Raw genomic sequence first — 25,403 nt, 5'->3', positions numbered from 1 at the left:
GTTCTCACAAATTGAAATATTTCTTCTATATCAAGGAGGGACATATCAAGAAGGATTGTGAGAAAAGAAGAAAATGATTCGAAAAGAAAGATATTCCCTTATCACTTGTTTGTTTTGAAACTAATTTTATTGATGTTCCTTCTAATACTTAGTAGATTGATTCGAGTGCTATAATTCACATTTTCAATTCATTGCAGAGATTTTTTTAGAGCCAAAAACCAAATGATAAAGAGCGGTGGATCTTTATGAGGAATCGGATGAAGTCCAAAGTCATTTCAGTTGAGACCTACAGATTTATTACAGACATCGGATTTCAATTAGATCTACATGATATCTTTATCAAAACTTGATTTAGAAGGTTTTTCATTTATTTTTATAAATTTAAGTTTTAAATTAATAAAAAATTTTATTTTGGTTGGTACTGAAATATTATGCAATGGATTATATAAATTGAATTTGGATTCTTTTTTGAACAATTTTTACTTGTTTTGAATGTCAATGTCGGAATGAAATATGGTATTCTAAATGAGAATTTTTCAATATTGTGGCATAGGTGATTAGATCACATATCAAAAGAATTAATGACTAGATTGGTTAAAGAAAGTGTTTTACTAAATCTAGATTTTAATGATTTTGATATGTGCATCGATTATATTAAAAAAATAAATTAAATCACATAAAACATATGCTACTAGAAATCAAAGAATCTTAAAATTGATACATACCGATATTTATGACTATTTTACATCTTATTTTGGAGTACAAAAATATTTTATCATCTTTATTGGTGATTTCTCACGTTATGGTTATATTTTTCTATTGTATGAAAAGTCCAAAGTTTTGGAAGCTTTTAAGTTGTACAAAATTGAAGTAGAAAATCAATTGGACAGAAAAATTAAGATTGTGAGATCTGATAGGGGTGGTGAATATTATGATAGATATGATGAATCTGACTATAATCTTGGATCTTTTGCCAAATTTTTTGAACAGCATGGCATTGTAGCACAGTACACTATGCCAGAAAATCTCTAAAAAAATGATGTAGTTGAAAGACATAATAGTACCTTGATGGATATGGTGAAGAGTATGATTGGTAATTTTCCATTATCCTTGAATTTGTGGGGAGAAGTCTTGAAAATTTCTATATATATCCTAAACCGGGTATCTAGTAAGGTCGTTCCTAAAACTTATTTTGAATTATGGATGGATAGGAAATCAAGTTTAGGGCATTTACATGTTTAGAGTTATCCTGCAGAAGTTCGATTATATAACTCATATGAAAAAAAATTGGATCCTAAAACTATTAGTTGTTATTTTATAGGATATCTATACAGATCAAAAGATTTTAGATTTTATTATCCATCATACATCATTGGAATTGTTGAAACTGGAACTGCTAAGTTCATTGAGGATGATAAAAATAGTGGGAGTGATGAACCCCATAATGCGGTGTTACAGAAATAAGAGAATTTTTTTCTATTATAGTAACACTTAGAGATATTCTTTATAAACATATTCAACATGAAATTATGGAATATCAACAGGTGATTGATACATCACTTCTTGAACAAACTATTAATAAACCTGATCCGATTGAAAATAATCACAATAATGATACTGATCTGAAATTTTACGAAGATCTACTAGAATTAGAAGATCGACTATTTCAAATAATTATATTATTTACTTACAAGAATGTGATTATGATATTAGGATGAAAGATGATCCAGTCTCATTTAAGGATGCCATGAATAGCGATGATTCTGAACTTTGATTAAATATCATAAAAGATGAGATAGAATTCATGATTAAAAATCAAGTCTGAAAACTTGTCGAATTGCCTGAAGAATTTAAGCATGTAGGTTGTAAATGGATTTTTAAGATCAAACAGGATTCTAAAGATAATATTGAAAGATATAAGGCTAGACTTGTCGCAAAAAGATTCACTCAGAAAGAAAGCATTGATTATCAGTAAACTTTTTCTCCTTTTTTTGGAAAGGATTCATTCAGAATCATTATTATATTAGTAGCTTATTTTGATTTATAGCTACATCAAATGGATGTCAAGACTGTATTTTTGAATGTGGATTTAAAGGAAGAGGTGTATATGGAACAGTCTGAAGGGTTTTTAGTGTAAGAAAATAAAAGCTGGTATGTAAATTAAAGAAATCTATATATGGTCTTCAACAAACTTCTAGAGAATGGTACTTAAAATTTAATCATATCATTACTTCTTTCAGATTTAAGAAAAATATTGCTGATCAATGTATATATCTAAAGGTGAGTGGGAGTAAGTTTATATTTTTAGTTCTATATGTGAATAATATCTTACAAGCCAGCAGTGGTTTGGATCTCTTGTATGAAATTAAAATTTTTTTTTTCAAATATTTTGACATAAAAGATATAAAAGATGCTTCATATGTTTTTGATATAGAAATCCATCATGATAGGAATAAGAGATTACTTGGTTTATCTCAGAGAAATTATATTACTAGGATCTGAGAAAGATTTAGAATGTCAAGCTGCTCATCAAGTGAAGTACCAATTATTAAGGGTGATAAATTCAGTAAATTTTAGTGTCCCAAGAAGGAGATTGAGAGAAATCAGATGAAGGATATATCCTATGCATCTGCAATGGGTAGTCTGATATATACTCAAGTATGTGCTCATCCTGATATCAATTTTGCTTTAAGAACACTTGGTAGAATCAGAGTGATCCAGGTATAGACCATTGGAAAGCTGCTAAAAAGGTGATGCGTTATCTTTAAAGGACTAAAAACTATATGCTCACTTATAGGATGACTGATCAATTGGAGGTGGTCGATTATTCAGATGCAGATTATACTGATTACCTTGATAGTAGGAAGTCCATATCAGGTTACATCTTTCTGTTGGCTGGTGAAGTAATTTTATGTAGGAGCGTAAAACAGCGCATTATTGCATACTCTACTATGGAAGCTGAATACATAAGTTGTCATAAGGCTTCCTTAAATATTCTATGGTTGAGGAAATTCATCTCAGGGCTTGGAGCTATGGATTCTATTTTCAAGCCGTTGAGAATTTATTATAACAATTCTGCCGCAGTTTCTTTTTCTAATAATAGCAAGATGACCAATGCAAACAAGCACATTGATGTTAAGTATTTTATTGTGAATGAAAGAATTAGTAGTCATCAGGTATTTATTGATTTTATTAGTATAGCTTGTATGATAGCTGACCCTTTGATGAAAGATTTAGTGTCCAAGATTTTTAAAGAGCATGTAAAAGTTATGGACACTTATCATTGGGATATTTAATTTGTAATAGATACTTATTTTGAGATCTTTTAATAGTTTGATGATTGCTATTGTTTCTGTTTAATTATTTTGAGATCTTTTAATAGTTTGATGATTGCTATTGCTTCTGTTTAATTATTGCTTGTATATATTATGGTTGACTTTTGTCAAAATTAAAGTAAGTAGAAGTGTCATTTATATGACATAACAATGGAATCATTATCATAGGTATTATGATTTTTGATAGTCTATGTATTCTAGTATATAAAGACTAGGTTAAATAAGAATTATTAATATCATGATACATGGAAGGGAGTATGCCAATTGAAATATATAACCGCCATGATTTGTATTAATGGTTTTTACTTAATCAAAGTATAAAGGATCTTTCAGAGAATAGATAATTAGATAAATTTTAAAAATTAGTGCACACTCATCGGATCAATTTTAAAATTTTGATTCAAGACTGTTATTTTTGAAAATTAAAATATTTTATTTTTTAAAAAATAAAATATTTTTAAAAAATTAAAAAAAAATATTTTTAAGCGATAATATAGGCCAAGTGGGAGAATGTTGGATTTGACTCTTAATATGACCTAATTATCACTTAGTCAAATTTAACTTTGTGAATCAGCCACACGTTCTGAATCGATTACAGTGAGCTTAATTAATTAAAGAATCCTATTCCTGATAAGACTTAGATTGAAATTTCAACTCTAATTAGGAATAAATCTTTTGATGGGACAAGACAAGTGCAAATATAAATAGAGATGGTCAAGTCTCTTTTCTCCAACTCTCAGGAGGATGTGACGATTCCCATCGATCGTCTGTGTTACAAAGAAGGGTGAGGAGAGAGAAGATCAACCGTCCGTGAAGGAAGAACAGACGCTCTCCAGGTTATGTGATCATCGTATTGGTGAGATGATGGTGTAAGATATGATTTTGATTTTTATATAAATATCAAAATATAATTTAAATATAAAAAAAATTAAATTATCTAACAAAAAAACTGGCGGCTTGCATCTACCGTGAGAGAGAGAGAGACTTGCATATCTGATGGAATGAACTGATGTCGCAACCAATGGCTGGCATTGCCTTCTCGTGGAGAACCGACAGGCCTCATGCAATGGCTATGTGATGTTTCACCTACCTCCCTGCCCCATTTTGTTGATTGCGTGGGTCTTCTCCTAGCTATCTATCCATCGTCATTGTACCCTTCTAGAATGTCCTCAGCTTTACATAATGAGTTTTTGACATAATATTTATTTTTTAATAATATTATCATTATTTTAATAATAAAAAATATACAGTGATATATATATATATATATATATATATATATATATATATATATATATATATATATATATATATATATATATATATATATATGTGTGTGTGTGTGTGTGTGAGAGAGAGAGAGAGAGAGAGAGAGAGAGAGAGAGAGAGATAAAATATAGTGATAATTATACTGGAAACATAAGTTTGTGCATTAAGTTAAAATCAATAATGATATTAGCAAATGACATCATTGTTTTGCCAATATTTTATGTTTTTTGTGGAGTCGATATATTATGTTACAGTAGCTAACACCGGATGCGATTGTGTGTGTGTGAGAGAGAGAGAGATAAAATACAGTGATAATTATATTGGAAACATAAGTTTGTGCATTAAGTTAAAATCAATGATGATATTAGCAAATGGCATCATTGTTTTGCCAATATTTTATGTTTTTTGTGGAGTCGATATATTATGTTACAGTAGCTAACACCAAATGCGATTGCTATGTTCCGCATAAAAAAAAAGGCTTAGAGCTGCCGCATGGGAAAATTAACGATTACTATTTCTATGCTTACGAAAGAAAAAAAAATTATTAATGATTACCATCGGCTTGTCACGTGAGTACCGAGAGTCATCCTGATACGATGTATTAGATATTTTCTGATAGAAGAAGTTTCTCATAGTTTATCCAGTGGAGTTGTCACGCTGGATCTCTCCTCCTCTTTTCATGTAATAAAAAAATAAAAAAAATAATGGAAGAGAAAATTTTTGTTGCAACAAGGATACTATATCAAATTTATAATAATTTAATTAAAAATTTAAAATCAATAAAATAATATGAAATATTATTATAAAAATTAATAAAATATATGATAATTAATAAAATATAAATATTTTTATTAAATTATAATAAATTTAATATAATATCATCGTTGTAACGAAATTATTTTTGCGATGGAAGGGGCAGTTACACTGAATTGGTGATTGAGACCATGATCACGGTCACGTGAGAGGAAGGGGGCTGGTTGTACAGAGCCGGCGTTGGACATTATGATCACGTGAGAGGACATATTGATGATCTTCATTCCCATCTAATAAATGCGTCCCGACTTCTGACAGATGCACTAGATTTCTTGTTTATCTTTTTGTAACCAATTATTATAGTATATTTTTAAATTAGGAAAAAGGTATATAATTACTTGTAGTGCACCTTGCAAAGGACACATCACGAGATTTTATGATGACAAGTGTCGCTCGGACCATGCGAGGTGTATTCTCCTCCCTCACGCATGGAAAAAGCATTCGAATATAATTCTAGTTGGATGATCTTTTAACGATTAATTTAGGTTGTAACACTTTTAAAAAATTAAAAATATATTTGGATGATTGAATCTAAAATTTTATAAAATTGATGGATTAGATCAATATAATCACAAAATATATTGAATTACAGATCAGTTAGGTTTATATTCCTAAATAGTTAAGATTATCTTTTGAGTGGACTGATCTAAAGAAAAAGTCTTTGTGCACCGTGTGTGCTGTAATAGAATTAACATAGAGTACACCGTTCAATCACATTGAAGTATGCAGTTATCACTTTTCAATGCGTATTTAATATCTACAGTTCTGTTTTTTCATTTAAAATTTTGAATGATAAAATGCCTCTTCTTTTTTCAAAAGATTATGATATTTTATGGCCATATTATGACATGCTGCAGTCAAATTATTACTTTATGTACACAGTATACCATAATTTTTCTTCCGAAAATCATAACGAGAGAAAGATATTTTCATCATTTAAAATTTATAAAATTTTAAATGATAAAAATGTTTCGCTCTTTCTTATGATATTTTATGGTCAATTATGACATCTTGTGAGTAGAAAGTCATAATTTGATCATAGAATGTCTAATATAATCACAGGATGTCATTATTTTTTCAGAAGAGGAGGAGTATTTTTGTTATTCAAAATTTTAAATGAAAAAAATAAAATTGCAGGTATTAAATACATATTGGAAAGTGGTAGTTACGTGGCCCAATCAGATGAGAACGATGCATTTTTTCTACATCCGGTGTGATGTACGAAGAATTACTCCTGGTCTTAATATCATGTTTCCTTCTCATGATATTCGGATCGGCCCACTTAAAAGATAATCTTGGATATTTAAGAACATAGACCTAACCTAGTCTGCATTCTAATATTTTTGATAGTACTAGTCCGATCCACAAATTTCATAGAATTTTGGATCCAACCATTCAAATAAATCTTTAGAAATCAACAACCATGGTTTGCTCCTAATTGCTTAGTTGTCACTTAAAAGTTGTAGCATGTCAGCGTGCTCCTCTTTCTTGCATTGGTTAGATCTACGTTCAAAATTTTTACGCATGACATGTTCAATCCATACCTTTTATTTTATTTTATTAGTTTATATAATAAATTTGTAGGATTATGGAACTAGATCTATAGCAACGCCAAGCACAGATCACAAAAGGAAGGAGAGCGTTGATCTATCTCCAGCAAATGTAACCACTCCCCCCAAACACCCCTGATCTCCAAACCATGACAAAGACAAGATAGAAGTCTAAATTATTTATTGCAAAAAAAATATATTTATATTTGAGCAAGTGTTTTTCATGACCATCAATTATTAAAATTAGTGAATTTTAAAAATTTGTTAGATAGCAAAATATGGTATCATCATGCTAGTTAGCTATTCTTAAATAAAAAATTAACTCGTAGGTTTACACTAGGCTACAAAATGGGGATATCTCCTTTTTTTTTTTTTTTTTTCCCTTCCCAAGTGAGTCCCAAAGTGCCACCTAGCATGTAACTAGCACTTGCACCATGTCTTTCAACTTGTTTAGCAAATCCTATAAAGCTGCGGCATTGACAAAGGCCTGAATATGCTCATATGCATTGGCCGTGCCTTACACAAATCTTGCGTGTAAAAATATGCAACAAATCACGCATATCACGGATTGGATCCGATACATCTTCTCAACTGCAGACGGCAAGGCCTACTAATGGTGTAGCGATTGTATATACTAGGGAAAATTTTTGTGCACCACAGCGATGCAGCAAAAATGCATCATCCCATTCTATTGAGCTACGTAGCTATTACTATATAACATGCATTTAATGTTTATAGTTCTATTTTTTTGTTTGAAATTTTAAATGATGAAAATACTTATTATTTTTTGAAAAAAATTATGATATCCTGTAATATATTATGACATCGTGCGGTCAAATTATAATTTTCTGCACAACAGCAAATCATATTTGATCACCTTATGTCATAAAGAAGGGAAGGGCATTTTCGTCATTAAAAATTTATAAAATTTTTAAATAAAGAAAATGTTCTTATCTCTTTATGACTTCTAGAAGAAAATTATGATTTTTTGTTGTGTAGAAAGTTATAATTTGACTCTAGGATATCATAATATGGTCACGAAATGTCATAATTTTTTTAAAAGAGGAGGAACATTTTCGTCATTCAAAATTTCAAATGAAAAAGTAGAACTGCAGATATTAAATATACGTTGAAAAACGATGGCTACATGATTCAATAGGATGAGATGACACATTTTTGTGGTGCACAAAAAATTATGTATATATGCTAACATACAGGCAAAAGCATCGGTATAACTTGTCCCGCAAAACAATTACAAAGTCCGTACACCCTCCTCATGGAGACCAATGGTAGACTTCAATGGTGCCTGTTATTCATTCGCGCAAGAGAGAGTAGTTAGGTAGATGGTTTATTATGACTTCATTAATGGTGTGACACACAACCTTCATTATTTTATCTATTTTTTTATTTTTTTAAGAACATACTAGTATATTTATTTATTTATTTTAGTTTATCTATTTCAGTAAATTTGGAATGAGACTCATCCTTTTATTCATTGATTTATCGATGACATTCTTTTCTACTCTACTAATTGAAATGAACTTCACCACTCTATTTTTACACCAAAGTTAAACGCTTTATGCGTCCATGGAGTGATGGAGTGCTTTGCAACGAAAGGGAGATGACATATGTGAATATTTTCCACGTTTTTAGAAAAACCTATGGTTGGTCTTCCAAAGATGTCACAAAAAAGAAAGAGAATATAAGCTTACTAGCTTCCAAGTACTTGCATGCCTAGGCGAAAGAATGGACAATCCGGAAAAGTCTTTGATTTGGCATATGAATCCATACGAATCACATTAATAAAACTATCAGATCCCACCTTTCAGTGACTTAAAAGCCCATGCATGTAGCATATGCGCTAATGATATAAATTATGTTATTTAAGTACGGATAAAGCCTGGATTCAAGGATGCCAATTGACTGAGTTGGCAAATTAAGTCTCTTGTATTGATACAAGAGAGAGACCCAGGTCATCCATCCCAAGTCTCTACCAACTATAGATCAGTCAGAATTGCTCCACGGGAAATACTTGAAAGACACTCTAATCTTGGACTTTTGGGACTTATAAACTTAATGAGTTCATAAGGATCTCTTTCTTACGACATTAAGCCATCGATGAATGTATGGGAATAACAGTGCTCCTGGACTACAAGAAATTAGATGCATTGAAAAGCTCAAAAGATGTGTATATGGCTAAAGAGGAGAATATTCATGCAGCATGTTCGATCCCCACCATGCTCGGAACAAGACGCGGACGAATAGCTCAGAATTCACATGATACTGATGCAATAAGATTCAGCATTAAATGACAATTGCTCATGATGGTCTTCCAGGCTAACAAACATTTTATTTGGAGCATATATATATGCACATGCATGCATGTACGTGGATGTGGAGATAATAATTTTAAATTTTCAAACAATCAAGAGAATGGTAGCAACAAACAGGATAATACTCTATGTACTTCTTGCCAGAAAAAAAAAAAAAAAAGAAAAGAAAAAGAAAGAAAAGAAAAAAAGATGATTCAGCATTTGTTTGCATGGCTACCAGTGGAACAGGGTTGGATTAGCTAAGCAGAAAGCCGAGACTCTAAAGCCAGATCCAAAATAGCACAGCTATCCCCCTTCACATCCCCTATGGTTTACCAGTTGACCAAGGCCTCGTAAGCTGTCACCCTGTGCGTTCACACATTAAGTGGCTTGGAAAGTGTTCAAAGATCATCAGCCCGTCTAAAGCCTATTGACGGTTTTTTATTCCACCCAACGCTTCAAAGATCATAAGCCGGTCTAAAGCCCATTGACGGTCAATATGCTTTTTCTTCCATCCAACGCGCTTTCAAACTTTCCTTCTTTCTTTCTTCTTCTTCTTCTTCTTCTTCTTCTTCTTCTTTTAAAAATAAATAAATAATAAAAATTAAAAAAAAATGAAAAATGAGCTTTCAAACTGATTCAAAGAAAACTCCAGTCAAACAACACATTTGAAACATCCCCAAACTCACTCCCATCTCCAACTACAAATACCAACTCACAAACTCCCCACCTCACCACAAACAACCACTAGAATTCTCACCACAAACTACCACCAGAATTCTCAGTTCTTCGTTCTCCCCTTCACCTAGCTCTCCCCTCCTCACATCTAAACACTTATAACACCTTAGAGCTAGCTATAGAATCCAAGCCACATCCCATTTGAAAGAGGAGAATCAGGTAGATTGTAAAAATTCAAAGTCTCCTCTTATCATCATCATCAAACTCAAGTAGCAGTAGGTTTCGAGCTTTCCTTCAAGCCCACACAAACCCTGGTTCGCACAGCATCTCTCTTCCGAAGCTACCTCCCCCGATCGACATGGAGGAGATGAGACTGAAAGAAGAAAACACAGCAATCAACAGCACAAAAATGCAGCCCATGATGAAGAATGCAAGAGAGGAGAACCATGTCTCCCAGCTTTATGCCATCATGGAGGCCGTCGCAGATAGGGCGGAGATGCATGCCATCATTGGAGAGCAGAGAAACAATTGGAATCACCTCTTTCTCCACTCCATCAACTTCATCACTCTCACCGCCTCCATCATGGCTGGCATCTCCTCAATCCCAGCAGCACAAGCAGCAGCTCCCCACCTTTTAGCCTTCAAGCTCTCTTCGGCTCTCCTGTTCACGGCAGCAACTGGGATGATGCTGGTTGTCAACAGGATTCAGCCTTCGCAGCTCGCTGAAGAGCAAAGGAATGCCACCCGTTTGTTCAGGCAGCTAGAGAAGTCGATCAGAACCGCTCTTGCTCTCAGAACTCCTACTAAGCTCGATGTGGAAGAGGCTATGGCGAGGGTGCTGGCACTGGACAAGGCTTACCCTCTCCCTTTGCTGCCGGGAATGCTTGATAAATTCCCGAAAACAGTAAAGCCTGCTGTTTGGTGGCCAGAGCTTGATCATAGCCATCTGCAGCGCACAAGAAGAGCAGAAGGCGATGGGTGGAGCAAAGAACTAGAAGAGGAGATGAAGGGTATTCTTGGGGTGCTAAAGAGGAAGGATGAAGAGGAATACGTGAGATGGGACAAGTTGGTGCTGAAGATCAATAGGATTTTAGCAGTTTCGGGGCCTCTACTTGCAGGTCTAGCTGCAGTTGGAGCTGGTTTGATTGGAATTCCAGCACTGGGGCTATGGCCGGCATTGGTTGGGGTGGTTGGTGGGGCACTTGCGGCCACAATGAACACCTTGGAGCATGGAGCGCAGGTTGGAATGGTCTTCGAGCTTTTACGCAACTGTGCCGGCTTCTACCTTCAATTAGAAGAGGCCATTGAGTCCAACTTGGGAGAGAAGGAGGTGAAGAACAGAGAGAATGGAGAAATGCTAGAGCTGAAGATGGCATTGCAGCTTGGGAGGAGTGTTTCTGAGCTTAAAAGCTTTGCATCATATGCTTCTTCCTCGTCTAAAAATGGAGAAGCCCCGGAGTTCGCTGGAAAGCTGTTCTGATAGCTTTCTGTGCGAGCTGTTCATGTATCAGATTTTGAAAACTGGGGAACAACTTATCCTTAGTTCTGTAACTTTTTTTTCTTAATTATGCGGGAAGCTCTGAACTTTTTAAAAATTTTTAATTTTATTTTAAATTTTTATTTAGTATAATCAAAACATCGAACTTTTAAATTCTTTCGATTCGAATCCTGTTCTAATTTCTGTCTGTTTGCCATCACTAGATTATCACATAATCATGTGATCTCTTATGTGGCCTTGTTTCGCTGATCTGAAAAAATTTTTAGAAATTATCTCCTCTTTCTCTTGTCTTCTTCTATTTAAGATTTTTATCAATTAGAAGATGAAAAAAAATCTTTTTTCTTTGGATCTCTATGCTCTCTCATTTTTATCTTTTTCGAATAGAAAGAAGAGATTTTATTTTTAGATTGATAGAGATCAAAATTAATACAACTCTATCTCCTCCGGCTCCTTTTCACCCCAACTTCACTATTGTACTCACATCTCACAATGATTTGGGTCACTTTCTCCTCAAATCACTATTAACGTTTGATGCTAAAGCAATCCTTACATTATTTTTTAGATAAATTGTGGGATCCATGATGTAAGGATTAAGGATTACGGAGAAAAAAATATCTAAAATCATAATACATTTATAAGTATAATCTGATACAAGCTTACAACATTATTTTTGTTGTCGAAATTGAGGATTAGCCACCGATGCTCGTTGCTGAAGATAAATACTATCTTTCTCAAGGCCATCGCTGCTGTTTAGACACTAAGAAGATAAGCAGGACTTTGGATTGGAATGGATCAAAATCCTAATTGAAAGGAGACTCATTTGAAGAATAAAAATTATCATTCTACCTCATCATCATCTTTTGCCACATAAGTAAATTTTTTTTATAATATAGACAAGCAATGTCATAACTCCATCACAGCAGGTTGGTGAAAATTATAATTATGATTTAAATTAAAAAATTTAATAATTTAATAATTTGATTGTACTAAATAAAAATTGATGATAAAATTAAAATTTTTTAAAAATTTAAAATTTTTATATAATTATTTTTTTTTTTTAATTTTTTCGATCATTTATGCAGCAAAGTATCGCTGCTGGTTGGTAGGACAACAATGCAATCCATTATTTTTGTTCTATTCAATTAGATCCGTATGTTTGTGTTGTCACGTTTTGACGCGCTTTCCCATTGGTACAATCATGGTGGAAAGTTTGAAAGCTTCACATGCTTGTCACCAAACTTCCCTTCAAAGTAGAGTAGGGGGTTCTTTACCAAAAAAAAAAAAAAAAAAAGAGTAGGGGGTTTCTACTAAAAAAAAAAAACGTAGGGGGTGGATGTAGAATATGTTTTGACTGTAAGGTTCCTTCCAGTGCACTGGTGATGACAAAAATAGGAAAGGCAGCTCATTAATATTTCTCCGAGATTTCTTTATTCTTGGATTGAGATAATTATTAAGATAATTGCCATAATTTTTTTTTTTTTTGAGATCAAAATCTAATTAGTGTTGCCTATGATTGATCTACGAAATCCCTGTCCGAGTGCCGCCCTCAAGTAGAATCGCTGAGCAGATGAGTGGTGGCATGCAATCCTTGAACCCTACCAAGTTGTGCAACTACCCCCATGAATGGAACAGAAGCATAGGTGTCAGATCTTTTACAGCCGGCAAAGAAGACCTGCCCCTGTTCATTCCTCAGAACACCTGCAGCGGAGGCATGCCAGGAGACCAGATGAGGGACGTAATGGCCCCAGGAGCCAAGGCTATGGATTAGCTCTGTTTTAACTCATTAGAAAGGACAATAGCTTTCCTTGCACGTAGTTGTGCAGTGGATGAAGAGCGAATCCTGTCGTTTCGGTTAGTCCATAACAGACGACAAGAAATCCAACATTCATAGAGTCAAGTCGAGGATTCTTAACACCTGAATCACCAGCTCCACCGTCTGAAACGTAGTATTTGCAGGGATCAAACTAGAGACAGCTTCTTTTACACTAGTCTGGCAAAGAAAAAATGGACTGCCAAGTTCCTGACATATAGCCTCTGCAGGAATCAGAGTATCAAAGCATCAAATTAGGTGGCCCCGTGACAAATAACTAGCCAAATAGCAGGAGTTTCGTGTCCGTTCTTTTGTGGATAAAAAATTTACATAAAAATTTATTTTTTTTAAATAAATATTTCTCAAATAATATTTAGATAAAAAAATAATTTATTCATATTTTTATATAAAAAAATAACTTTAAAATCTGTTACCTACATTCTTTTGCATCACTATTTTTTGTATTATTATTTTTTTAGATAAATTGATAAAATTTATCTATATTTTTCATAATACACTTTATAATTTTTTAGGTTTGAAAAAAAGTGGATAATTGAGTTATTGAATATTGAATGATAAAGACTTTAGAAATGAGGATGGAACATCTTAGAAATAAAATTGAATATCTATTTTATTGATTAATAAAAAAATAATTTAATAATTTTTTAGATAGATAAAATTTTTTCTTATTTTATAAATAAATATTATTTATGAGAACATAAATTATTTATTTTGAAAAGTGTAAGAATATGAGTAAATTGATCAATGAGAAAGTTGATCAACTTTTTCATGATATTTATCCATAAAAAAATAGATCATGTCTGCCAAATTTTTGAAAATAATATTTAGACAGATATCACATCAAATCCGCCGCATTCTTGAGCATTGAACCCAATCTCCTTGTTTGCAAATCCTGCATGCCTAATCCACCTTCAGCTCAGCTGAGAGAGATGTTTTGCCATGCCAGCAAATGTCACCATGAACACCAAGAAAAGCCTTGACATTTGACATCAGACAAACCGGAACAGGAAAGCGGACCGATCATGACACAGTTGTCCAACCAGCAAGAGACAGCTCCGTCCACGTCCAGCCTTGAATCCTTGATACATATACAAATAAACAAAGAAACAAATAAATAAGAAGCTGCAATGCACATATCAAGTAGCCGCGTACGAAGATGGGCATAGGTACTGGACAAGCCCCTGACAATGTCTCTGAAAAATCAAAGCTTACAAGTGCCGGAGCTCAACATTTCAGTCTATCGCAGAGATAATACAGTCCAAATTCATCAGCAACCATGGTGCTGAGACATCAAAATCAACAGTTCAGATCAGCTCACGTCACAGGATAACTTTTTCAAACTGCGAAAAAAATTAAGCATAAAAGCAAGTACGTACCACGTTGACCTTCCACCATATTAAAAGATCTCAACCAGCGATGGACTACTGCTATTTTTTATTTCCACAAGCAAGTATCAAAAAGCAAGCTTGAGCAGCTCCAATTAGCTGCTGCTAGAACAAGTATCACCTGAATATCAGACTACAAATTCTGATCTATCTCTACGGTTGCATCATGGTCTCTAGTCCATGACACTGGAGATAAGTGGAGAAAACTTACTGAGGCGTCTAGAAACTAACAGAGAAATTCCCTGCCATCAGTTTTTATGATAATGGCACAAGTAAAGACAGATCTAACTAGTGCTTCACATTATCTTTTAGACAAACAATTCTCATATTCGGTCGTTATTTGTAAGACCAGTATGCCGATAGCAGGCCTTTATGGAATAAATGAGCCATCAAGATACCTAAGCACCAAAATATACAAGATCCTGACTTAATTCCACCGCAAGAATCTATAATCTTTTGCTCTGCCCATCAGTAGCAAGGCTGCACAACAAAGCTGATAAACCTTGCCATCCAGAAAATTACATGTTACCTAATGAGATGTTTAACAAACCATATGCAATAGTCCAAGACATAAGCCAACAGAGAACTTGCTTTGCTCTTCATATTGGGAAGTTGGATGGAAGGAAGCCACCATCTGAGCATGTTATCTGCTCAAGATGTATTAGTCTCATTGTTTACTGATACAAACAAATCAACAGTTCAGACCATTCAACAAGCTTAACATAAGAGCCATCATAAATGGCAGAATCTTAATATACAGAGCAACTTGAGACAAAATAAAAAGTTTCATTACATGATTCATCAGAAGATTAAAGTTCCATATTCCAAGAGCGCATGGAGAATGGGCAGCCTTCAAGAAAGGGAATTATAATTCGTCATCGCTATCATCGCCAAAGATTGAGGATACAGCTATTTTTGGTTTCTTGCTGATGCCGCCAGTAGAAGTCTTCTGGTGAAAGAAAGGTAAAGAACAATGAATATCCTGAGAGATTAAACACATTTGAAAAATTGGTAAATAACAAAATTACAGCTACACAAACTTGCACATTCAGCATCAACATAACATTAAGATAAACAATTGATAATAATGCTATACTCTCCGTAAAGTTATTGACAAGGAAAAGAAGAAAAACTACAAAGCAACATAATGAAAAATTCAACCACATAATGAACTCACTCACTGTCCAAAACCTACAACAATTCCGCACCGTCATGGAGAATAAAACATAAATTACTTGAAACTCTGTCCAGCTCAAATGGCAGTGGAGAAATTAATACATTCTTCATTCTTTTCAAACTTTCTCCATTATGCTGTATGATAGGACTAATGAAAATTCTCATCTGGACGGCCCCAAGGCATCAAATACCTTTAGATCTTCTTTTGGTGGAAAAGCCACACAAGCTTTTAATAATCCACTTTAGATAAAACTAACATTCCTTAAAAACTGATAAGAGAACTATCTCGCTGAAAGCTTAAATTATTGTTCGAGGTATTGACAGATCCTACACTTTTCGGTTTTTTTTAATAATAAAAAAAGCAGTTTCAACTGTCTGTAAAACTTATGCACACTGATATCTCCAAAAGAAAAGAAGAAAAGAACAAAGAAAAAGAGAGACAGTCAATGAGTTCTGAGCTTCCAAGACTACCACAATGAGTTCAGAATTGCACTAAACGGATGACCATCTCCATCGTTGGTTGGAATGGTGTAGGTGGAATAGTATTGGTTTCAACAAACTCTGGTTTGAGATGGTAAGTTGAAGGAGAAGGATATGGTAGTTCGATGGAAGTTGGAATGAGAAAAGTTTGAGATAGTGATGCAAGTTTGTAGAGGATTAAGGCTATAGAATAGAATGGACAAAAGAAGCATTTCACGATGCACTAACACGTAAGATGTAAAATAATGGTAGAGCACTCCTCTACTGAACTACAAGATAATGAATAGCATGCCTGCCCACTGGAGCACTACTTTATAGGCACCCTCAACCTCAAAATCTTCTAGAGTTCTCAATCTAGAAGGGCTAACACAAAGTCTAATTTCCTATAGTTTCTAGCATGCAGAACACTTTAATATGCTTCCACAATAGTTATTAAAAATACATCCAGATTAATACATGTAATTCTTTTTCGACTTACCTAGATCTTCTCTATGATATTTCTAGATATTTCAAAGATCCCTCCTCTATTTCTAGGATATCTTTAAAAAGGTGCGTTATATTTTCGCAGTCCTCGATGTGTTTTTCTCAGACTCCAAGCATATTTTGAAGCATTTCAAGCTCAAGCACAGAAAGACCCAGGATCACAGCAGGTATATTCATGAAAGTACCATGAGAATAACGTTCAAGACACTATGGGGCATGCTTGGAGACTTAAGGAAGTGCATCAAGGAGGTGACAAAATAGAATGCACATTTCTGGAGATTTCATATAATCATCTTAGAGAGAGATTTTCAAGAGTATTCCAAACCAATCTAGAAGAATATTAAGAATATATTTCCTAGAAGTTATAGGATCTTAGTGGCATATAAAGATTCCCATATTTTTCATAATCTTATGTCCAATTTTTTCCTAATAATTAATTTATTAAAACCTCTAACAAAATAGTTTACTAACATCTAAAAAGTCGAGTTTATTACAGAATTTTGCATTATTCCAGGGTCAGCAATCATATGCTACATTCTAGTGCTGATGAAAATTACAATTAAGCTATCACCAAAAAAAGGAAGATGTGCACTGTGATGAAGACACTAGTAAGCCCATAGAAAAGTCACATTATGTATAAAAGGAAAAAAAAAAAAAAACAAAAACAGCAATCTGGAAGTGGCAACCAGAAAATAATATATCCCAAAAGATAATAGGCCGTTTCCTCTTATAGCATGCAATGACATGTGAAATACATTTTAAGCAGTAATAAGACCACAGAAAAAGATGCACCAAGATGCTTTTTGAAAAATAGCAAGATAACGTTAATGACAAACAACCTGTAAGTAACAAACATGAAATACATATAGTATTACACATATAACATAATTGCTATGATATAGAAAGTGTCAAAATTATTCCTCTTTTGAAGCATAAGGTGGCTATTTATGAGTCGTCCTAAATCCTAATTTAACGAACCTTGGAAGCACCAGGTCTAGAGAAGCCAAACTTCAATGCCTGCCGCTGATCTGGAGCCAAAAGTCTGGAAGCACTCTTTGGTGCACCAGTATCTGCTGACACTTCCAATTGTTCCTGTTGCTGCTGCTGTTGCTGCTTATGAGCATCTGCCCTAAAATGGCATCAAGGAAATTGTACAATAAGTTGTACAGACAAAGTCACAGATATTACAATAAAACTTAGAAATTAACTTCCAGAATAAAACATTGTAAATGTTTTTCTAGAAATGGATACATTTGGGCAAATCTTGCCATTTCCTTCTCTTGACGTAATTGTTCACGTTTCTGCCTGTCATCGCGGCTGCTGCTCCCATGCATTTCTCTCATTTCTTTAAACCTCTGTACAAAAGATACCATGTTATTGGACCAGTATTAGGTCATGAATCAGAGACCAAAATGCCTTTCTTAACATATTTGCAAAGACTTGCACTGAGATTGTTTAGCATGACAAAATAAGAAATTTGAGATATCGTAACAAATACAAGGAAAATAACAGATTTTTGAAACAAGTTGCTTTATTATGATTGCACTTTGCAAACGTATTAAACTTATAAGTGTAACTAGAGAATCCACAGGATACTTCATAGGTCAACATGAAAGAAGAATGAGACAAGAACTTATGAAGCAATTAGCAATCATCATTTTGAATGGCAATCAGATAATTGGTCATGATGGGTGGAAAAGCTATAAATTATTGGTGCAAACGAAGAAGGGAATGCTCAAGCTGAGCCAAAAAAAAAGATATTCTACACTGACCATGTAAAGCAAAGATAGGAGTGTCAACAAAAACTGCAATATAGCCTTTTATTTGCAAGCGTCAGAGTGGGGGGATACTGGAAGATATTCATGCAGAAAGGAGTGTAGGAATTCGAGAAAACCTGGTATCCTAAACAGATCTAGGAAAAGGTGCCAAAAATCAGACTTCCATATCATATTATTTCTTCTTAGATATACGGCCTATGAACTGATTTCAATATTTTGAGGACGAGAAATACAAATTCCAAAGTCATGGTAGTCGCTTGATATGAAAGGTGATTGCCTGATATCAATATCATGGCATGTCCACTGTCCTGTTTATGTATGAACATAGCTGAACTTTGATACAGTACACATTTTGGCAAAAAAGCACTACTATAATAAATAAACATACACACACACAGACACAAGATATATATATATATATATATATATATGAAATTTCAGTCACATGGTTTCTTAACTAGCAACTACAAAAAGGAAATTTTGATTAAAAAAACTAAATTAAAATTGACTTACTTTTCTGTGATTGTGATCATATGAGCTCAGATGACTCTCAAATTCCATTGCTAATTTGTACTGCTTGTTGCAAAGATCACAAAAGAAAACCTTCTTTATTTCCTTCACCTCAGTTTGGATTTTCTGCTCACGCTCTGCTAGGACCTGGATTGTCATCATTTGCACGAAGCAGGCAGTAGAAGCCACCAGGTAATAAAAAGTGCACGAAATTCTCAAGACCCTCGATAGCTCCCTTATGATATATCATTCCCGTCAAAAGATACGCATATATGCTATATGCTGCCTACTACTAGATGTAGGTTTTGAAAATGTCAAGCATCAACCCCAAAGCATCAAATAATGGCTATGGTGAAGAGCATCTAAAGACATACCTCACGCTTCTTTACAAGTTCCTCAGTCTCTTCTAATTCAATATCAAGTTTCCTCCGTTGCACATTTTCTTCAGCTGTAAAAAAATCATCTTGCTCCTGTTTCCCCACACCTAATTTTGAGTCCCTTATACCAGTTTTTATTGGCTCAATTATGCCTGCATATCCCCAACAAAAATGATATGGACCATTAACACAACCAGAAAAAAGGGGTTAATTCAGGTAAACAAATCAGAGAAAATATAGTGTGCACCAGTAGAATGCACCCTATATTTCAGTAACATTACTTGCAATGAAAAAGCAGGCACAAATCCAAGTCACTCCAATAAAGCGGGCAAAGATTATCGAAGGCAAATCAACAAAATAAGTGTCTGACAAAAATTGAAGAAAAGATTGTACACAATTTATGGCAACAGGAAAAATAAACACTGGAAAACAAAACAAGAAAACTAAAAGCAAGCAACGATTGTATGATGAAATGATGACAACTAACAGCAGCTATTGGCATAATGAAGGAAATACCTTGCTCATCTTTGCCAAGACCCTTGCCTTTCCATCCCATTTTCTGCAGAAGCCTAAAACCTATGTTAGATGACGTAAGTTGTGTATCCAGAGATGCTTGTTCCAAGTTTTCTATATCAAGGTTCTCCGTGGGACGGTGATCAATTGGCAAACGAAAATCTTCCCCTGAATCCTCAACAAGAGAATTAGAATATGCCTGCAGCAGCAAACAACATAACCAGGACATACACAAATATCTTAATTTGGAAATAGGATAGTGAAGCATGGAGATGTCAAGAACAGAAAACATGTGTGCGAAGAAAAGCACATGACCCATACAGCCTATGAGTCCAGATAGCAAAAAGGAAAAATAATTACTAAAACAAACCATAACCAATTTGAATCAAATGGAGTACTGGACATTAAAACTATCTCAAGGAGGAGGCTCTTAGTTGTCAGGATCAAGCATGCAGACCAGAGAAACATCTCTTACTCAAGTTACAAAACTATGGGAGAGCAAAGGAAGCTTACCTCTTCCCTATCTCTTTGTCGTTCCTGAAAATATGCTTCCTGTCTGCCACCGTAATGTTTGCCTTCCATTTTGAATGAACCCTAATATATTGGTAATCAACCTACAGGAGTTACACAAATCACAGATACAAAAGATCCAGAACCGAGGTACTTTACAGTAGTTTCAAATAATATGACATTTTACATGGCAAGCACAAACATATGGGGAGTAATAAGAAGAATAATAAATAAAGCATATAAAACAACACCCAAAATCTACCTTCCCACACCTAAAGCATATGATGGTCATGTGATTATACTTGTATCCAACTTTCAGAATCTCCAACCCCACTTATAAACAAATGATCATAAGGCTTAAAAAACATTACAAGACTTTTCTAAAAGAGGAGAGAAAAATGCTCAAAAAGTGAAACCATAGATTTAAGGGCAAATAGTTATGAATTATGATATATTAAAGTGCTTAAATTTGGCTCACAAAGTGTATTTAACAATCATCTAGCAATGCAACATTTCTAAAAGATGAGAGAAAAATGCTTAAAAACCATAGATTTAAGGGCAAATGTTGTGACATATAATCTGATCTTCCCATGTGTCATATTTGGTGTAAAATATGGCCTTTTCATAAGACCATGTCAGATCTAGGTCAGTTTATCCCTAACCAACCCATCGATTAAACAGGTCTAAAATAATCAAAATTTAAATGTCCTGACTTGCTTCATTTTCAGCCAAAAATATCATGATGTTGAAACCCCTAAACCCTTCATTGCTCACCCCATAGCCATGTTTGAGCATATAGAGTGGGTATTAAGGCCATTTAGTTGCCGGTCAGAGCCTCAGTTAAGGTTGAAATGCATTGTTGTTGGTGATATTAGTGGTAGCACCAACACTATTTTTACTTTTATCCACTCATTAGTCATGTCACTACTAGTCTTTCTTCTAGGCATGGATATACTTTCCTGTTATCTTGCAATGGACCAAGACTTGGAGTGAACACAGTCTCAAATATTCCTAGTATTTCTTCAACACCAACACCCTTTTTTTTTTAATTTTCTTCACTTGTTATTCATATCAATATTAGTCTTTCTTCTACGAAAATATACTTTCTCTTTATCTTTCAATGGATCTAGACCTAGACTGAGCACAATCTCAAACACATTGTTGGGTTGACATATTGCTCGACCAGGACTAGATGGGTCTAAAATACTTACCATGGACCTGACCTACTCTGCCCTGATTGGTCGGTGGGTTTGGTCCAGTTCTGAAATCATGACCCACAAGGAAACAGGGTCAGATCTGCATCATGCTTAACCTGGTCCAGACAAGGCCCATTTGCAGACCTAATAAATAATCATCATCCTAAATAATCATAACTCAATTCTCATCTATGAATACCACACAACTGGCTGTATTCCAAATCTTATCCTCTACAGAGCAAACATTGCCAAATCATTCACCACGAATTTCATACAAGTGAGCTTAATTCTTAATCTTTATTCTTTAATAACTAATCAGACAAGTCTTCCGCCTAGAGTAATGACGTCAGCCTTCATGGGAGCAAACTTAGAAAAAATACTATGAGATTTCAGCAGTCATGTCTCCATTGTTAGTTGAGCAATGAAGATTAAGTTTGTAGGCGAGTAAGAATTCAGGAACAATATATGCATTGTTTCTCTGGTTTAGTAGGGAGCAAGCTAGAAAGGTAACTTAAAATATTTTGATGTTACCATACCCAATATGAAGTCAATATAGGATTGAAAATATAACACAAGCATAGATATAAGGCATGCTAAATTTCAACTTGCATAGTGGGATACGATGTGAGGGAAGGCTGCAAGTATCATAATAAGATTGAACCTGAGCCCCACAACTATCATTTTACCTTTCCAAGATTTTAACTAATTGTCATTGAAGTCCCAAAGTTGGGCCAAATTGACAGAAATAGGCTAGGAGTTGAGTCACGATAAAGAAATTCTAAAGTCCTTGTTGGGTCGCTTACTGGGTTGCTTATTGCTACTCTTGAGTTTAGATCTGATAGCTTCATACCAAGGAGTACCACACTGACAAACATACCATCAAAATATATTTTAACCGTGACATAGTAGAATTTGTAAAATGCTATGCTAGATAGCATGGATTATATAATTATCCATTTGTACATTTCTATCAAATATCATATACACTGAGTTTGCAACATGCATCCCTTTTTTAACCAGCCATTTTCAAAGGATCTAAAAGTCTTGTCACAACTGTAGGTACTTAGCTCTTGACACCCAAAAACAGGCCAAAAGTGTCACCAATAACGATCACCCAAACCTCCGCAATCCAATGAAACAGTTTGGCATTGGCATACCTTGCATCCCATGCAAAGCATTCAATTTACAGGAAAAAGGGTCCTAGACCTTCTTGGAGTCAACAAACAGTGATATTGTATCGTTGGTACCCCACTGAAGAAATGCTCCTGCCATTAGTATCATGCTGATGCCATGTGACAACCATCAAAGACATAGGTTTCTAGAAGGGACCAACTTATTGTGGGTTTTGACCATCCATTGCCTACTGAGTACCGACGACAAGCTAATTGGCATGGATTGTATACAGACAGAGCCAACCCTACCATTGGTAGGATCCTAACCTCGACCCAAATCAACTCCCCAAGTTGATTTCTACTTGGATTTTTACCCAATTTTGACAAGTCTTAGGCACATTTTCACCAATTCTCTTAGTCCCACATTGGACGCACGAGCTCTAGACCTCCCAAAAGAATCTTATATAAAACCCCACAAGGGGGCCAAGCATCATCAAAAGATCGCTAAGGAACAGCCAAAGTATCAAAGAAGGAGCTTTAAGCCTTTGCAAGAGCACACTTCTAGATATTAAAACTTCAGGCAGCAGTTCATAGCCTTTTTGTATTCTCAGAGTGTGCAAAGGACTCAATGGGGCTCATGCGAGAAGGGTCAGACCTATGGCTCAACGCCCCAAAAAGGGGAGATTTCTTCTCCTTGTTTCTCTTTTTTTCCTCTAGTTTTACTTAATTTTCTACATTAGCATAATTTAGCTTAGTTCCTGCATACTAGCCTAGCCCTTCTTTTCTTTTTCCAGGTTTCAAGGGAAGGGGAGGTGTTCTGATACCTTCCCTTCCTAGCAGAATCTCTCATATTAGCATCATAGCAATTAGTTTCCTTTTCAATTTCTAGTTTAGATTTATTTTTGCACCCACATTAGTCTAATTCCTTTCAAATCTTTCTTTTCTAGGCACTTTGAAATCACTAGGCTGGTATATACTGGTCCTAGAGAGGTGGGACCTATTTCAAATATCCCCCACAAAGGCAATCTTCGTATATCAGCAGCAGAAGCATTGAGTGGTGACCACAAGCAGTGCATTCATAGCAGTGGGAACCTATGGCAGATCGACTATCACATAAAGCGGCAACCCTTTGCCTAGAAGCAAAAAGTGGAGCAACCGGGTGCGACAAGGAGAGCATGAAAATAAGGTTTCACACAATGAACTATAATTAGATGATGGTAGCCTTCCTCCTAATGTGCATTGTCACAATTTGCCCATGCCACCTAAACCATTTGGCCATAATAATTCCTCCAATTAATATGTCAAAACCCAGATTTATGTGGTATCAGGTATGTAATGGAATGACGAAAGATGCAATGGTTTTCATCATCCATTGTTCTGCTCTACAAGTTCCCAAAGTCATGATAGCGGCGCAATATAAAAGAAGGAGAAGAATGATAAAAAGGAGACTTACGGTGAAATGTAACTGCCAGCAAAATGAAAAGGTATAATATTTATATATATAATTATACAAACTTCCTCCCCCTCCTCCTCGTTATATCCTTCCCACAATGGATCTGAACGGATAAAAATAACGGACTATTAGAATATAATGAATATTTGATGGACAACATAATAAATCAAAAGACTAGAAAACAACGAGACAGGACAAGGATAAAATTGCTCCCTATCCAGTACTCATGCAATAAAGTTGACGGCAACCTACCCTAAATCGAAGATAACCAAACCCGTAACCTTACAGGGAACCAAATTAGAAGAAAAACTTTATAAGGAGCTAGATTAGAAGAAAACTGTCGATGAAAAAAAAAAAAGAAAACTTTTCTTTCTCACACAAGAATATCTGACTTCCTCCGAATTACCTAGTTGACGCCCTCGAGGGTTTGCTTTAGTGGAAGAACAAATAAGAAATTAACGTCCTTTGGAAGAAAAAACAGGAACGGCGATCAAGATAGGAAGAATCCGACAACAAAATCCCCAAAGGCAGCACCTTTGGATCATCCCCGGATCCGACCCCATCTTATCAGAAGAGGGATAGGCTCCGCATCGCGTTAAGATCAGCTCAAAGAAAGGAAAAAGATCTCGGCCAAGATTCAGGTGATTTGCGACAGAGCGAATAAAAATCGAGAGGAGGGAGAAATCGGGAGAGAGATCCGAACCTGTGACCTCTCCAAGACAGGAGAGGGAATGCGGTGCCACCAACCGATCGGCGCGACGGCGCCGGATATGGAAGCCTTCGGCCGCCGCTGACGCCGGGACAGGTCTCGACTCGATAGAGGAGGAGGGGAGAATCCGACAGGAAATTAGGGCAATTAGGGTTGTCAATCTGGAAGGCGGGGATACTGGATTAAAAAAAATAATGGCAATAATATTTACTTACATATATTTATTTATTTATCTACAAGGACGCTCAAGTTGGGCCAGCCCATTTGGACTGGCCCATGGAAACCCAAAGACCAGTACCTCGGCCCCACCCCAACCCAACATATGATACCATATAGCGACCAAGGGAAACCCGTTACAAACACTTTGGAGAAACAAAAAGAAACCATCAAATTTTGGAGAAGGGGTGACAACCAGCAGAAAGAGACATAGTGAAT

General features: G+C 35.0%; 2 protein-coding genes across 5 annotated transcripts; one reads left to right on the top strand and one right to left on the bottom strand.

The window, feature by feature from the left end:
* The first annotated feature begins 10,032 nt into the window (after window positions 1-10,032).
* LOC105042886 (probable F-box protein At4g22030) lies at window positions 10,033-11,595 on the top strand. The gene has a single exon (XM_010920249.4). The coding sequence runs from the start codon at window positions 10,316-10,318 to the stop codon at window positions 11,435-11,437; it is 1,122 nt and encodes a 373-aa protein (XP_010918551.1). The 5' UTR covers window positions 10,033-10,315; the 3' UTR covers window positions 11,438-11,595.
* A 3,647-nt stretch (window positions 11,596-15,242) lies between these two features.
* Window positions 15,243-25,166, bottom strand: LOC105042874 (uncharacterized). Of its 4 annotated transcripts, none has more exons than XM_010920236.4 (9): window positions 24,963-25,165; window positions 24,260-24,362; window positions 20,502-20,602; window positions 19,992-20,187; window positions 19,473-19,627; window positions 19,102-19,245; window positions 18,062-18,165; window positions 17,789-17,939; window positions 15,243-15,620 (listed from the first exon to the last, which is right to left on the bottom strand). In XM_010920236.4, the coding sequence occupies exons 3-9, from the start codon at window positions 20,568-20,570 to the stop codon at window positions 15,537-15,539; spliced, it is 903 nt and encodes a 300-aa protein (XP_010918538.1). In that variant the 5' UTR covers window positions 20,571-20,602; window positions 24,260-24,362; window positions 24,963-25,165; the 3' UTR covers window positions 15,243-15,536. The 4 variants fall into 4 exon arrangements, with proteins under 4 accessions (XP_010918538.1, XP_029120455.1, XP_029120459.1 ...); XM_029264622.2 differs by having other exon boundaries at window positions 20,502-20,582; XM_029264626.2 differs by lacking the exon at window positions 24,260-24,362 and having other exon boundaries at window positions 20,502-20,582; window positions 24,963-25,166.
* Window positions 25,167-25,403: the final 237 nt, after the last annotated feature.

Source organism: Elaeis guineensis, chromosome 2 (genome assembly GCF_000442705.2).
Source record: "Elaeis guineensis isolate ETL-2024a chromosome 2, EG11, whole genome shotgun sequence".
Classification (NCBI taxonomy): domain Eukaryota; kingdom Viridiplantae; phylum Streptophyta; class Magnoliopsida; order Arecales; family Arecaceae; genus Elaeis; species Elaeis guineensis.
The sequence above is the reverse complement of the archived record's forward strand: the minus strand, read 5'-3'. Positions and strand labels throughout refer to the sequence as shown.

Bases quoted from the DNA above. Each gene is read 5' to 3' on its own strand.
- LOC105042886 (XM_010920249.4), top strand. From the start codon at position 10,316: ATGGAGGAGATGAGACTGAAAGAAGAAAACACAGCAATCAACAGCACA.
- LOC105042874 (XM_029264626.2), bottom strand. From the start codon at position 20,570: ATGGAAGGCAAACATTACGGTGGCAGACAGGAAGCATATTTTCAGGAA. The intron at 19,246-19,472 runs GTATGTCTTTAG...ATGACAATCCAG, and splicing joins AACTTGTAAAGAAGCGTGAG to GTCCTAGCAGAGCGTGAGCA. The intron at 18,166-19,101 runs GTAAGTCAATTT...TCTTTTGTACAG, and splicing joins ATGATCACAATCACAGAAAA to AGGTTTAAAGAAATGAGAGA.